The sequence below is a fragment of the Meriones unguiculatus genome, chromosome 9, assembly GCF_030254825.1.
Source record: "Meriones unguiculatus strain TT.TT164.6M chromosome 9, Bangor_MerUng_6.1, whole genome shotgun sequence".
NCBI lineage: Eukaryota > Metazoa > Chordata > Mammalia > Rodentia > Muridae > Meriones > Meriones unguiculatus.
Genome location: NC_083357.1, coordinates 10,867,357 through 10,881,613, shown reverse-complemented (window position 1 = coordinate 10,881,613; position 14,257 = coordinate 10,867,357). Strand labels below are relative to the sequence as shown.

The 14,257-nt window shown below is 47.6% G+C and overlaps 1 protein-coding gene across 2 annotated transcripts in view; it reads left to right on the top strand.

The window, feature by feature from the left end:
- Positions 1-14,257, top strand: part of Wdfy4 (WDFY family member 4) — a 228,805-nt gene that overhangs the window by 90,266 nt on the left and 124,282 nt on the right. For both annotated transcript variants that reach the window (XM_021643461.2, XM_021643458.2), the window contains exons 23-31: positions 7-197; positions 1,833-1,985; positions 3,065-3,138; positions 4,785-4,946; positions 5,518-5,609; positions 7,142-7,241; positions 9,550-9,755; positions 10,687-10,856; positions 12,644-12,769. In XM_021643461.2, coding sequence (XP_021499136.2) covers positions 7-197; positions 1,833-1,985; positions 3,065-3,138; positions 4,785-4,946; positions 5,518-5,609; positions 7,142-7,241; positions 9,550-9,755; positions 10,687-10,856; positions 12,644-12,769 — 1,274 coding nt within the window. The remainder of the gene's footprint in view (positions 1-6; positions 198-1,832; positions 1,986-3,064; positions 3,139-4,784; positions 4,947-5,517; positions 5,610-7,141; positions 7,242-9,549; positions 9,756-10,686; positions 10,857-12,643; positions 12,770-14,257) is intronic.

Genomic DNA, 14,257 nt, shown 5'->3' with positions numbered 1-14,257 from the left:
CCTCAGGGGTGAGGGTGTTCCATTCCAGCCCAGCTGCCAGCAGCCTGGACTACATTGGGGGACCTGCCATCCTCTTGGGCCTCATCTCCCTGGCAACGGATGACCACACCATGTATGCGGCTATGAAAGTCCTGCACTCGGTTCTGACCAGCAATGCCATGTGTGACTACCTGATGCAGCACATCTCTGGGTACCAGGTAACCCAACCCTCTCTGCTTCCTCGGAGCTTCCCAAAGGGGTGTCACCCTCAGCATGAGCTTCTCTCTGCCTGGTAGTATTACTCCAGGTCAGGAGTGGCATCTGGAAAAGTCTCTTAGCAAGCTTTGCATCCCTCACAAACTTGCTCACCCAGAACCGAGGCTGCTCAGCGATCCATGATAGAAGTGCTGCCGCTTACATGGTCATAGCAGAGGAGTGTCTGGTGACAGCCAGCTGCAAGGAGCTCTGTCTGGGCCAGCTAGCTCACCTGTCTGCTACTGCAGCATTCTCCTTGATTCCAGAATCATTTAGGATTACCTCATTCTGCTTTTCTCACAGGGGCTGAGAGTTCAGATTATAGACCCAGACTGCTTTGAAATTCTGCCTCATTTTCTAACTCATTTTTTTTAACTTTAAAAGAATCATTTACATCCCATCAGTCTCCCCATCTGTAAGATCTGGACTTTCATCCCTTCTATCTCTTGTCTTATAGTGAGGATTGAAAGATCTCATACAAATGAAGGGCTCAAATTAAGCCTGACAGGGGTCACTGTTCAGCGAATATTAGCAGCTTTGCATTCTTAGCCTCCTGTCCTGTGTAAAACAGGACTACTAGCAGATGTGCAGATGGGGATGATTGCGTGTCCTGAGGTCCGGCGAACTTAGAAGAGTGTCCACTCACAAAAGTTACTGCAGACAGTTCACTGCCCTGACTATCTGTAGTTGATAAAATGAGATTTGATCTTGCCCTCCAGCAACTTCCTGCCTGGCTGGGTGTGGCTTTGAGAGGAACCACAGAGAGAGGGACCAGAGCTTATTTGGGGGAAGAGGTCAGATTGCAGATGTTGTCAAAAAAAGTGACCAGAATAGGGTGAAAAGATGTCATATCTTTGTTGATTACAGGCAAAGCTTTCAGAGGGCACATAGGAAGAGTAACAGGGGTGTCACCAGGGAGCAGCAACAGAAAGAGTGGGCTTTGTTAGAACCAGGAGGAGGCCGTGTTGTGTACACCATGGTCTGAGTCCCAAAGAGATGGGTGATGGCTCAGATCACAGCAGGTGGCTGGATAGCATGGGTTTTATGTCACCAAGATCACGAGAACACAGAGCTTTCTGAGAAGCATCTTTCTCTGCTCTGAGGTGCATTTTCAGAAACAAAGTGTCTTGTTCGGATCCCAGCGTCTTCGTCCTGGAATAGATGCTGCACCCTGCCTACCTTCTGGCATAATAGAATGACACAGCCAGGGGCTGCAGCCTGAAGCGAGGCTGTGTGATCTGGGTGTGGACATGTGTTGGTTTCCTGGAAATGCTGTAGCAGTGACAAGAGGTTGTGGCAGTGAATGTATAGATCCAGTAAGAGATGAGGAAAGGCCTGGAGAAATGAGGGGTGAGAGCCAGCGTGAAAGAAGAGGTTCTTGCGGGAGGCCACATCGCATAAGCCCATCGAGACAGCCGTAGGAAGGGAAGGTGCCACAGAAATTGGTGTGTGTGTGTCTTGTGAGAATGCAGAACTAACCATGGCGGTCCAGGAGAGCAGGGGTGTGGTCCGAGAGCAGGGGTGCTGTGGGAGCTAGCCGTGACAGAAGAAAGGGGTTCAATGACGCACAAATTCCACTGTGCATCTCACTTTTGCAGATCTTAGCCTTTCTCCTGAGGAAGAAGATGTCCTTCCTAAACCACCGCATTTTCCAGCTGATCCTTTCGGTGGCGGGCACCGCGGAGCTGGGTTTTAGGCCAGCTGCTGTCACTAACACATGTGTCTTCCGGCACGTGCTCTGCAATTTTGAGGTAAACTGGAGCCTGGCACCTGGGCTTTCGGGAGCGTGTGTGTGAGAGAGTAAAACACAATGAAAACACCTGGAGTTTATCCTTCTTTCACAGTCATATTGATAATAGGTGGGAGAAATCACAGTAGCTTTGGAGCTCTGTCCAAGGCTTGGGTTACAGTTTAATCCTGCTGTCTCTGATGTGTGTGGCGTTGGGATGTGTCTGGATTGCTCTGATCCCCCTTACTCTTTTCAGATAGGGTCTTGGTATGTAGCCCAGGCTGGCTTTGAACCCATGATATTCCTGTTTCAGCCTATCTAGTGCTAGGATTCCAAGCAGGCATCACTATGCCCTGATCCTTTATGCGTATTTATGAACCTGAGATCATTTTTTTCTTTGCAAGCTTTCATAGGGGTTAAATCTGATAGTGTCTTGAAAAGATTTTAAGGCTGTGAAGCACTATCTGTATGTGAGGATTAAAGACAATATCTCTATCCCTTTGGATGGTACTTGGCTGTTCCCAGTGTCCTTTTAAAGAATGACCTGGAGGTGCAGGTGGGACCACTGAGGACGAAAGGAAGGATCAACAGGCTGCTGGGTGGACCAGCTCACCCCAACTGTAGCAGCATTTACCAAGTGCCTGGCATGTCTCCTGGATACGCTAGGAGATGCCATGATGTCCAAGACCCAGGCCCTCTTCACTGCCAGAAGGACCAAGAAGACACCTTGCCACCCTTTCCCAGTTCCACAGAGAGGCAGAAATGGCGTTTCCGATGAGTGAAGGGCAGTTAGAGTTTAGGGACCAGGAGTTCTGGGCTATGTTTGCAGAGTTCAATGGAAAAGGCCTTGTCAAATAGAGGGGTTATTTGCAAAGGCTCTAGCATGTGAGCAGCCCAGGGAGAGATGGGTGGTGAAGGTGTTCTTGATTAGCATTCAGACCCACAACGAGGCACCAGGCAGTGGGAGAGATCCTTGGGATTCCCTTTAGAGATGCGCTCTGTGCCTGCTAAGTGCAGGCTTGCAGCCTGACCTCCTCTCAGACTTGCAGCCCCGGCTACAACCACGCTTTGGTCTTAATCACCACCTGCTCTCTCTTCCAGCTCTGGACAAACACTGCAGACAACCTGGAGCTTGCTCTCTTTTCCCATCTCCTGGAGATCCTTCGGTCACCAAGGTTGGCTGGGTTTCAGTAGCCCTAGAGTTACAACTAATATCTCCAAACAAAGAATGGGGCTAAAGGGGCGGGACAAGCAGTGGTACTGTCTGCCACTTCCTAGAATGCTGGTACCCACCTACTCCTGAGGGTGCAGTGGGACAGCTCTCCCTCCTGTGACAGACTTGGACCTCAGGAGACAGATGTTGGGGATTCAGAGGCCTCTAGCCCCAAGGACTAGCCCGGGATTAGATGAATTAGGGCTCAGCAGCTGATGAGTATGACCTGAAGAAGAAATAGTTGCTCTAGGCCACAAATTGCTCTCTGTCCATTGCCTCTCTAACCAGTCACTTAGAGTTGCCAATGGCAGAAATAAAACCGCAACATGCTAAGGAAGGAAGAAGGGATAGAGAGGGAGGAGAAGGGATAGAAGAGGAGGGGCTGGAGGAATTTTGTTAAGGAGTTCATTAGTGTAAGTGAAGGGCACAGATCCTCAAGGCTGCTGGGGTACCACACGAGCACCCCTCTCTGCCCTCCCTACTTTTTTTTCTCTCTGCCTGCTTCACTTGGGCAGGCATTTTATTGTAACAGCCAGGTGGCTGTGGGACACAGGCTTTACTTCATAGTCCTAGGATAGGGTTGAGTTCTGCTGGGCCACTGTGGTCCCATGGCTAGGCCAAGAGCATGGCTTTACCTCTCCTCAGGCTGAAGAGTTTTAGTGAGAACGTACTACCAATACATAAGGGCTGTGAAAGGAGAGAGGAGGCAGCAGAGCCATGAGCTACCCCTTGCCTGCTATCCCAGTAACCGTTAACATCTTCCTTGTTTTCAGTGTTTGTGAATAGATTTTCATTCAGGCTATTACTGGCTATCTATTACTGGGGCCTAGGTGGCCCCAGCTTTTGGGTGGAAAGTCACGGGTCTTTCCTGTCATACAGTTCTATGATCTGTGACTGCCTTGGGTCTGTCCCATTAGTGTGTGGGCTGTAGAACTTTGCAGAACTGAACATGCTAATGTCAACAAGAAAGTTTCAAAGGAGCGATCCCACCCATACCTTCCTACCCTCCCTCTGCCACTCTCCACTTTCTGTACCTGTTGCCTAAGCAACAGACATTACCCTTGTGGCTCTTGTCTTTGGAGGAGTAGAACTTACTGGAAATAAGACCATGATTATCCTGAGGAGGGGGTGTGGGTACTTGAATTCCATCTTTCTCCTCGGCCTCTCCACCGAGTGCTCATCCACTTTGTGGTTTGGGCTGGGCAGGAAGATCACACAGGCAGACGGGCTCTGCAGGCCCGTGCTGCCTTTGCCGCTTGTTGGGAAGTGTTCTTGGGTCACATGTGCGTCTGCTGTCTTTGCTCTGGGTTTTCTGAAGCCAGCATTAGTTCTCCCTGAGGCTCAGACTCCAAGTCAATAATTGGGTTTGTCTTTAAAGGCGGTTTCCGGGGACTGGAAGGGACAAGCAGCGCATGCTCTGGCAACTCTGACACTTGGCAGACACATACCTGAGGGGGTGTCTGATGGCATCTTGACAAGTTGCCAAGAGAACGCTAGTGTCAGAGAGCCATGGAACAAGCCTAGCTTGGAAACCCTTTTTAGAAGAAACACAGTGAATTTGGTTCATTCCAGTAAAAGCTTTTACTGCCTCTCTCCCGGGCTCCCCAGGGAAGGACCCAGAAATGCTGAAATAGCCCATCAGGCACAGCTGGTAACCAAGCTCCTATTCCTCTTCAATGAGCCAAGCCTGGCCCTGTCCAAGGTCTCCACCATCATTGCCATTCTGGGCTGTCAGCTGAAGGGCCACTTTAACATCCAGGACTTACTCAGGTACTTCAACAAGCTCCCGGGGTGAGTGGGGCAGGCGAAAGAGCCTGGGATTATTTTACAAGGGAATATGTCAGCCTCCCCTGCCCGCCCCAGTACTTGAGACCATTCAAAACTTTGTAGAAAATTGTGGTCAGGGGCAAGCATTTGGACAAGAGTGGGTTTGCTTGATTCAGGGTGGAAGATGGCTGGTTTCCTAGCCTCTGGTGCTCAGGCACCTGATCTATGCCTGAGAGTTCACAAACACCCACTCCCATAGTCAGTATTCGTAGCAATATTCCTTTGGCTACCTCCTGCTGGTTTCCCTCAGTGGTCAGCCTGTTCCACATTCCACTCTTTCTCCTTCCTGCCTATCTGGAAATTTGACCTGGAAGAACCAGAGTCAACCTCTTTGATAAATCTTGACAGATTTAGAAGTTTCTAGAAACACGATGTTGATCATGGCAAAACGCCATGTCCCTCAGATTTTCACTTTCTGCCCCACTTGAATGGATCGTGTAGAAAACCCTAAACACAAATGCAGAGGGCACAGCTGAGACCACTGCCTAAGCCCTTCTCATCTTGCTGTACACAGGGTTGGGCTGTTTGTCATATACACCCTCAAGCCTGCATCAGTGAACGAGAGACAGATATGCCTGGATGGAGCCCAGGACCCCTCTGTACCTGGTGAGAGCCTTCTTTTCAGATGTGAGATCAGATGGTTGTCAAGTCACCCAAAAGCACATATTGGGGATACTTTGCATGGAAATAAACTGTGGGAAAAAAAGGGAAATGCCCACAGCTATGATGGCCCAAACAGTGCCGATTCCCCTCCTTCTCTTATAGAGTAGTTGTTTCCAGTCCCACTAGGCTTGATTTCTGACGTCCAAAGGCTTCTCATAATGTACAGTTTGTGATGTGTTTTTGAGCCAGGCTCCTGTTCATGCAAAACAGCTGCCCTGCCTTGCTGAGCCTCGGTTTGCTAGGAGGGCATAGCACAACAACTATAAGCATTTTGTTCTGGGCCCTTGGGATCCTCACTGTCGAAGATGGGACCATTTAAGTGTACAGTTTAACTAATTAGAGGCTGGAGAGACGGCTCAGTCAGTAAAGCACTCAGCACACAAGCGCAAGGATCCGAGCTTGAATCACCAGCATCTACATGATAAGCCAGATACACCAGCCTGTAGGTCTGTAAGCCTAGTGTGGGGGAGGCAGAAACAGCTGATCTGTAGGGTTCTCTGATCAACCAATCTAGCCAAACCAGTGAGCTCCGGAGTTAGTGAGACTCTGACCTTGACCTCTGTCCTCTATCCACATGTACACACATGTGCATGCATACACACATGTGTGTTCATTCACATAAACTCCACTGCATGGAAGTAAAACAGTCTCACCATCGTAGAATAGTCTCTGGGGCATCTTCTTAGGTCAAGCCTCAAAAATGGAAATTGCTATTCTCATCTCTCAGAAGATAGAGCTGAGAAGGTCAGTGAGATTAGGGTCTTAATGAGAGATGGAGCCAGAATCAAATAGGGAGGAATGTGTCTCTTCTCCAAGCTTCTGCTGTAGGGCATGTGTTCTTTGAATGGGCACAATGGGGCACACAACAAGAGCCAGAGAATGAGTGAATGGACAGTCGGTCAAGAGTGATATAGTTGGTCAGACTTCCTGCTCACATGGATTTCGTACTGAAACTTTTATCCCTATATCATTTTTTTTTCTTGAAACAGGGTTTCCCTTTTTCACCCTGATTGGTCTATGTAGAGCAAGGCTACCCATGAACTCACAGGGATTGCCTGCCCATGCTTTCCAAGTGCTCGCATTAACGGTGGGCCTCACCATGCCTGCTAACAGTCTTTAGTTTGAATCTCTGTTAAACATTGTTACTGTGTCCTTTAGAGTTTCTCTGATGCTTGAAGGGTCAAGTTGCTTCTCACTGAAAGATATTCTTTTACTTTATCAGTGTAAAGATTCCCACCTCCAAGAAGTTGTCCCCCAAGTAAAGGGAAACACAGCAACATGTTCCAAAGCTCTTTTTAAGTGTTGCACAGAAGTCTAGAATTCGATGCCAAGATTCTGAGCCCTATCTGTGGCCCAATTCCTGAGTAAACTAAGTATTTGATGAAAACAGTTGCTTGCTGTAGCAAATATTATGCCTCTTTACATCCGTTTTCTCTCAAATCTAAATTTCTTTCTTTTTTTTTTTTTTTCTTTAGCTGGAAGCCAAACATCTGGAAAGACAATCTGGCTTAGAAACCAGCTGCTGGAGATGCTGTTTGGTGTAATATCTTCCCCCCAACTTCATCTGTCCTCTGAGTGAGTTGGCCCGGGTTGCCTCACACAGGGTGGGGTGTTAAAACCTTCTCTTAATGAAAAGCTTAGCATCCCCGAGTCTGCTGGCTGCGGCGTGTCCTGCTCTAGTCAGAACGAGGATAACATTCTCTCCACCCGATAAACCAGACCTTGCCCTGAGATATAGCCTGATGCAAATGTTCAGTGAGCTCAGAGAATGAGAAACAGATTTGCTATCATTTCAATAAATTCTTTTTATCACCGCTGTATCCTGTAATGGCTATTGTTTTGGCAGTTGTGACAACTGCGTCTTTGATGTCTTGTGCTTGGCAGACAACAGAATGGAGCGATGGTTAGCCTAAACAACATCTATCATAGAGAAGGTTTGCCAAATTCCTGTGCTGTTCACTTAGAGCTCTAGTTAGTTCTTCCAACTTGGATCAAAAGAAGTAACTGCCTTCAATTAACTTTCAAAGAAATGTTTAACCACAAAGCTGATTGCATTACTTTTTCCTGCTGTCTACCTGAGACCCTGTATTCATTCACTTAACAACTATTTGTTGAGTACCTACTGTATACCAGACGCTGATCCTGGCTTGTGGGATGCAGCCCTGAGCTAGTGGCTTTGCTCTGTCTGAGTTTATAAGTCAGTACGTAGGTGTGTTAGGTGATGTGGTACGGAGGTACTCCTCAGCAAAGAAACGGCAAATAGTGGCTAATGACTTCCCCGCTGGGGCAGGAGAAGTAACTCTGTGGGTGAAGTGCTTGCTTCGTGAACATGGGGACCTGAGTTTGGATCCTTAGCATTCACATGAAAGTCGGATGTGGTGGTCTATTCTAAGCCCAGTGTTGGGAAGGGTGGTGGAGGTGGATACATCTCAGGAGGTCTCTGGACAGTTAGTTTAGCTGAACTGTGAGCTCCAGGTTGAGTGGAAACCCTGTTACCAAAAATAAGCTGAAGAATGATGAGAAAGACAACTGACATTAATGTCCAGCTTGCACACATGTGCACACATATAAATGTAACATACACACATATAATACACACACAACACACACATATACAGTACACATACAGCACACATACAATACACACATATACAATACACACACACACACATACACATACACACACACACACACACTGTAAGACTTTACATTCCTAGAATCAAAGCACAAACTGGAAGGGGCCTTAGAGGTGAGCGAGCCTAGCCATTTCTCTTTCCATAGCTTTGGAAGAGACTTTATCTGGTGTGTTTCTCAACATCTGAACTCTGAAACCTCAACCTAGGACTAGCATTTTAGCTCTTTCCCCATGGCCCCAAGGAAGTTCTACAAGTTTTGTATGCCTCCTTCTACTCAGTGTGAGACTGAAAATGGTCATTTTCATGGAGGCCTGCGGTGAGAATAAAATGAATTGACAGATGGGTCCGAGAAGGGAGCTTAGGATATCATGAAGATTTGATAAGCTAATCCTCATCACTATCATTACCACCACCATCTCTATCACCGTCACCATTGCTTTAAGCACCGTGACCACCATTGCCATCACCATCATAGTTCCCGCCATTCTATCATCACCATCGTGAAATGGCAGAGCACATTAGGAGCCCTGTCAAAGCCATCCAGTTGTTTAGCACAAAGACAGTACTAAGTGGGAGGCAGTTTCTTCACTTCTAGTCTGGTGTTGACTCATTCCAGCAGCCAGCAGCCAGCAGCCAGCACCTCGGTATGCCTAGTGAGGCAGCTGATGCTGAGAACCTGCTTGGATGCTTCTCTCTGTGACTCTCAAGTGGCGGGGGCTCTTACCCTCTCAACTGTCCTTCCCAGACAGGCTTCTGACCTCCCTGCCACCCAGTTCCCTCCAGCAAATCTAAACTCAGCACTTTAAGTCCATGTTTGAGAGTGACAGTTCACCGTGGCTAACCACTGGACATTTCCAACTAGATCAGTTTTGACTAGATACTTTAAAGACAGAGGTAAATAAATTGATAGTTTAGGTTACTGTGCTGACAGGCCTGAAGTGAGGGGGCGAGCACAAGCAGTAGGGGGTGGGGCTGCAAGGAGCACACATCTCTCCACGCTTGTGCTTGGGTTCCCAACTGCCCTAAGAAGCTCTGGCCTGTTTGCATAGCACTGTTAACGGACGAGCCTATCCGCTGTGCAGTGACCTTGCCAGGCTTTTACTGTGTTCCTTCAAAATACAATCCACATTTCATCTGCAACAGCCAAGCACTGCCTCACTTCCCTGTCTGGGGTGACTTGGTCTTTTTCTGGCCACACCTCTTGCTCATGGAATGAGAGATGACTGCCTGCTCTATTGCCCCTCTAGGTCAAAGGAACAGGTGTTTCTGAGCCTGGGCCCCGACTGGTTCCTGCTGCTCCTACAGGGTCACCTGAATTCCAGCACCACCACGCTGGCGTTGAAGCTGCTGCTGCACTTTCTGTCATACCCTTCCCTTCGTGGGCGATTTAGAGATGGCCTGTCTGCTGGATGCTGGGTGGAGAGCAGCATGGAGGGTGTGGACATTGTGATGGGTGAGTGTGTGTGGTGTCTCCAGGAAACCATCACTCTTTTGTCCTGGGTGGGAGTGATGATCAAGCCCTACCCAACCCTGCCCACTTGGGACCTGTGTAGCCTTGTCCCCTAGGCCTGTACCCACATCAGCCCTTGCCCTCTGGAATGACTCATGGCTGAGTCATTACAGAACCTCATGCTTATTCGCTCAGGCAGGCTGCCTTCCGCCCTCTACTCTTCTTGCCTGTTGGCACACTAGCACATTGGTTCTTCTCCCTGGATGCCCATTCTGATGGATGTAGACTTGTCTTTCATGTCCCAGCTTGCCACTTTCCCCAAGACAGGAGGGGGCCAGCCTAAGTTAGAAGATCGAATCACATCTCTCTGCTTGTAATGGCATCTCTCTAATGTCCATCATAATTCATAAGCACATTTTAACTTATATGAATTGCTTTATGCCTGCCCTTCCCACTTCAATGTCTGTTTCATATGTGCCTAGAACCTGTATGTCTTTTTGAAGTGTGATAGATCTTCTGTCCATACAGGGTTGCCTTGTTGCTTTTTGCATAGATGTTTGTTTTTTTTTTTTGTTTTGTTTTTTTTTTTTTTTTTTTTTTTTTTTTTTTTTTGAGACGGGGGGTTTTTCTGTGTAGTCTTGGCTGTCCTCAACTCACTTTGTAGAGCAGGCCGGTCTCAAACTCACAGCAATCCACCTGCTTCTGCCTTTCTGAGTGCTGGGATTACAGGTGTGTGCCACCATGCTCAGCTTAGTATCTGTCTGTTTGTTTAGTGTCTGTTTTTGATGAATGAGTAGATGTATGGATGAGTGGGTGGATGGATAGATGAGTAGGCAGATGGGTGAATGAATGGATGAACATGTTAAGAATTGGCCAGAAATGATTGTGAAACATTTCATATGCTCCTGTTGTGCCTCTCCTACCTCATCAATAGACAATCTGAAGAGCCGCCCTGCAGTGCCCGACCAGAGTCCCTGCCTACTTCCTGGGTTCCGGGTCTTGGATGAGTTTCTGGCCTCCCATGTTCTTATCCCGGAAGTGTACCTCATCGTGTCCTCCTTCTTCCTCCAGACACCACTTACAGAGCTGACTGACGGGCCCAGAGTATGTTTTGGGTGCACTCCTGGGGAGGGGGGGGGGCACACTTGGCTTTCTGAGTGCATATGATTATGGCTGTTCCCTAAGATTCTCCATCCCTCTACTTCTTCCAACCAGAACAGCCTGACCTGCTTCATCATCTCACATCCTGCACTCCTGGCTAGCTTTTAAACCCTCCCACCTCCCCGTTAGACTTTCTTACCTTCTGTGGTCTCTCCTAGAATACTGACACGGTTAATCTGATCTTCCTCTTTGTGGACATGGTTAGGGAAATCACAGTATGCTAGGACTGCATCACCTTAAGTCTCAGCTCTGTTCATCAGAGGTGCTCTCCCTCCACTGTCACTCGGAGAGGAGGCTTCTGATTTTTCTCATTCCTTAGTGACTCGCAAGCACAGCATTTTCCTCCTTTCCCTTAGCTTCTCTTTTTCCCCTGACTCTTCCCTCACAGACCTTAAGCATGGCCACTCAGACCAGAAGCTGCTCCTTCATCCACACTTTTGGTCTGCTTCCTCCCCAATGCTCTTATGAACTTCTTTGCTAAATTTTCCAAAGAAAAGCCCACACTCGCTGCACCATCTCGCCACGTACCCACTCATACACTCGGTTCAAGCCTTCTTGGGCTTTTATACCTACCAGGTCAGATGCAGACCCCAGCCAGCATCAGGACCCCTTTAATTTGATTGCTTAACTGGCCTTTCAACATACCTGCTCTTCCTACTATAACTCTGCTTTCGTGTCCACGAGAAGACAGCTGCTATGTGCTCACCTGTCACATCTGTCATGAGTCCTTATTCCTTTCTCCCACTGCCACTGGCCACTTCCTGCTGATAGCCCTAGACAATTTCTCTATTGTGCCTCATTGCATCTTACATAGAATCTACACTCTAAGGGATGATGCCTTGTTAAACATTGAGCAAATGGGAGACAGTCTTGACTTTTGACTCCTCTCCCCAGGTACCTGATGAATAACAGAACTGGGAATCATTTCTTAGGTTTTAGTTGTACTGAACTGCATAGGAATAGAAAAAGGCATGGCTAAAACATTCAGCTCATTGCATAGTCCCATATTTTATGGCCTGGATCTACATCTTGATAGATAGAAGCAGAATAGATCACTTCAGCACAAAGTTCTGAGCATGCTGTTCATAGCATTAAGTTCATAGAGACCCAGCGTTTTTATTTCTCTCTGTATTATGGGAAACAAACATCTAAGGGTGTAAGACCTGTAAGAGACACTCTACATATTTTATTTCACTTGATATTTAAACAATCCTGTGGGAGTAGATAATGTGAGTTTTCATTTCATAGAGAATGAAATTGAACAGCCAAGAGGCTAAGTAGCTTCTCTGAGCTATTAAACGGGCAGTGTTGGGCCTTCTGATTCAACACCCAGCTCCTTCTCTGCACTTTCCCTGAACTTTGGAATCCTTGTCTTCTGTCACCTCCTTGATCATACCCACTGGACTGGGTTGGGACATTGAGTACTTTTGAGATTAGAGCTTGGGGCCTTGTGCATGGTAAACAAGTGTTGCCCTCCCCCCCCCCCCCCGCTCTGTACCCGTAGCCCCAGGAACTCTCCATGTTGCAAGTTTCTGGTAGATCTTGAACCTTCTTAGAGGTGTGTGCTTCTAATGCACCATCCAGTGGGCTGAAAGATCGACAAGGGCTAATGAGCTAGTCTGTTTCCGTCTCCTCTTGTTTTTCCGTCTAGGTGCCCCTGGAAAATGTGATGCGCCTTCCTACCTTCCTTTGGTGGGAAGCTCTCCTTACGGTTCTTCTTTCTCCACCAGGAGAGCTTGGATTCGATGCTTCAGTGGCTTCTACAGAAACATCACCAGCAGGAAGTCCTCCAGGCGGGGCTGTGCACAGAAGGCGCCCTGCTGCTCCTGGGAATGCTGAAGGCCATCATAAGCCAGGTGAGACCTGCTCCTTACACAGTCTATGAGGAGGTTCCAGTAGGAAGGAGTATGGATGCTTATTTTGTTCCAGAAACTTCCTAGTAATGCTGCCATATTAGTCCGGTCTCTGTTGTATAGAAAAATGCCTGCTGCTATGTAATTTACAAGGAATTGAGGCTATTTTAGCTCCCAGTTCTGTAGGCTGGGCAGTCTGTGAGCATGACACCAGCATCTGCCTGGCATGTGGTGAGGGACTTCTTGCTGTCTCATAGTGCCGTGATGACATAGAGCAATTTTGCCAGCTTGGGTCACTCTTTTCCTTCTTAAAAGACACAAATGCCACCATGGGAGACACCTAGACGTTCCCAAGGCACTTTATGCACTCCCCACTCCTTTAAGTATGTTTTTCCTCCCTGGTGACATTTCTGAGGAGACAAAGATGTTGATCTTCTTAAGGGGTCATCTGCATAAGCACAGGTGGCCTTGCCCAGGAGATTCTTGTGAGGTAGAGGCCTGCCTCAGTGAAAATGGATGACCTGGCGCAGAGCCTTTTGGCACGGGCACTCTTTGATTTTTGACCTTCAAGGTCCAAGAGCAGTGGGTGGAAGGGATGGTTAGATCATTGAGGCAGCCATGATGGATGTAGGTTATTTTGTTTGGGAACAGGTAAGAGGCAGAGGAAGTCAATTTCATTCTGCAGACACCAAGCCTGATGGGAGCCTTGATTTTGTGAGGAGAAGCCATTGTTCTTGTTAAAATGCTGTATAAGTATTGTCTTTCACATGAAAAAAAAAAAAAACTAGAAACCCAAACCTAAAAATCGTCTGGCACCCCACCCCCACCCCAACCCCAGGTATGGCCACTGTGAGCTACAGTGGAATAACTGGCAGGCAACTTTAGGAGATCATACTGTGTCCTTACAAAGGTGGAGTCTCAAAGGCAATTTCTTTTTATTTCCCCAGTATTTTGTGGACTTCTTTTTTTCATGTCAGTAAAGGAGAAAAATGTCAGACTTGTGTATGTATGAAATACGCATATCTGCAGCAGACACGTATGGTGTTGCTTCATGTATTCGTTGTTATCCAGTATCTGTAGTGCACATCTTTGCTTTGTAGCTTGGTGACGTCTTGGGTTCAAATTCTGTGGTGCGTGTTGGGCATCAAAGCACACCTCATGCCTTTTTGTTTGAATGAACTCCTCAGGAACATTCCAGTAGGCTTTGAATAACCCCCAACCACACAACACGCATCCCCACAGCCAGTGCTCGCTCTAACACTCATTTTGTGCAGAAAGGCTCAGCCCGCTCTCACAGTCTCAGCAACATGGCCACATAGACAATGGTTCCACAGATGAGTTCCTTAGCATTAGGTCAAAACCATATTATTTTACCTTCTACCAGTCTCTCTCTTTCTCTCTCATGCATGCAGATGTAGGTATGTAGAGAAGGCACAGACCCCTCCTCCCGTTGTTTTTTTTTTAACTTAAAATTTATGTGTGTGTATGTGT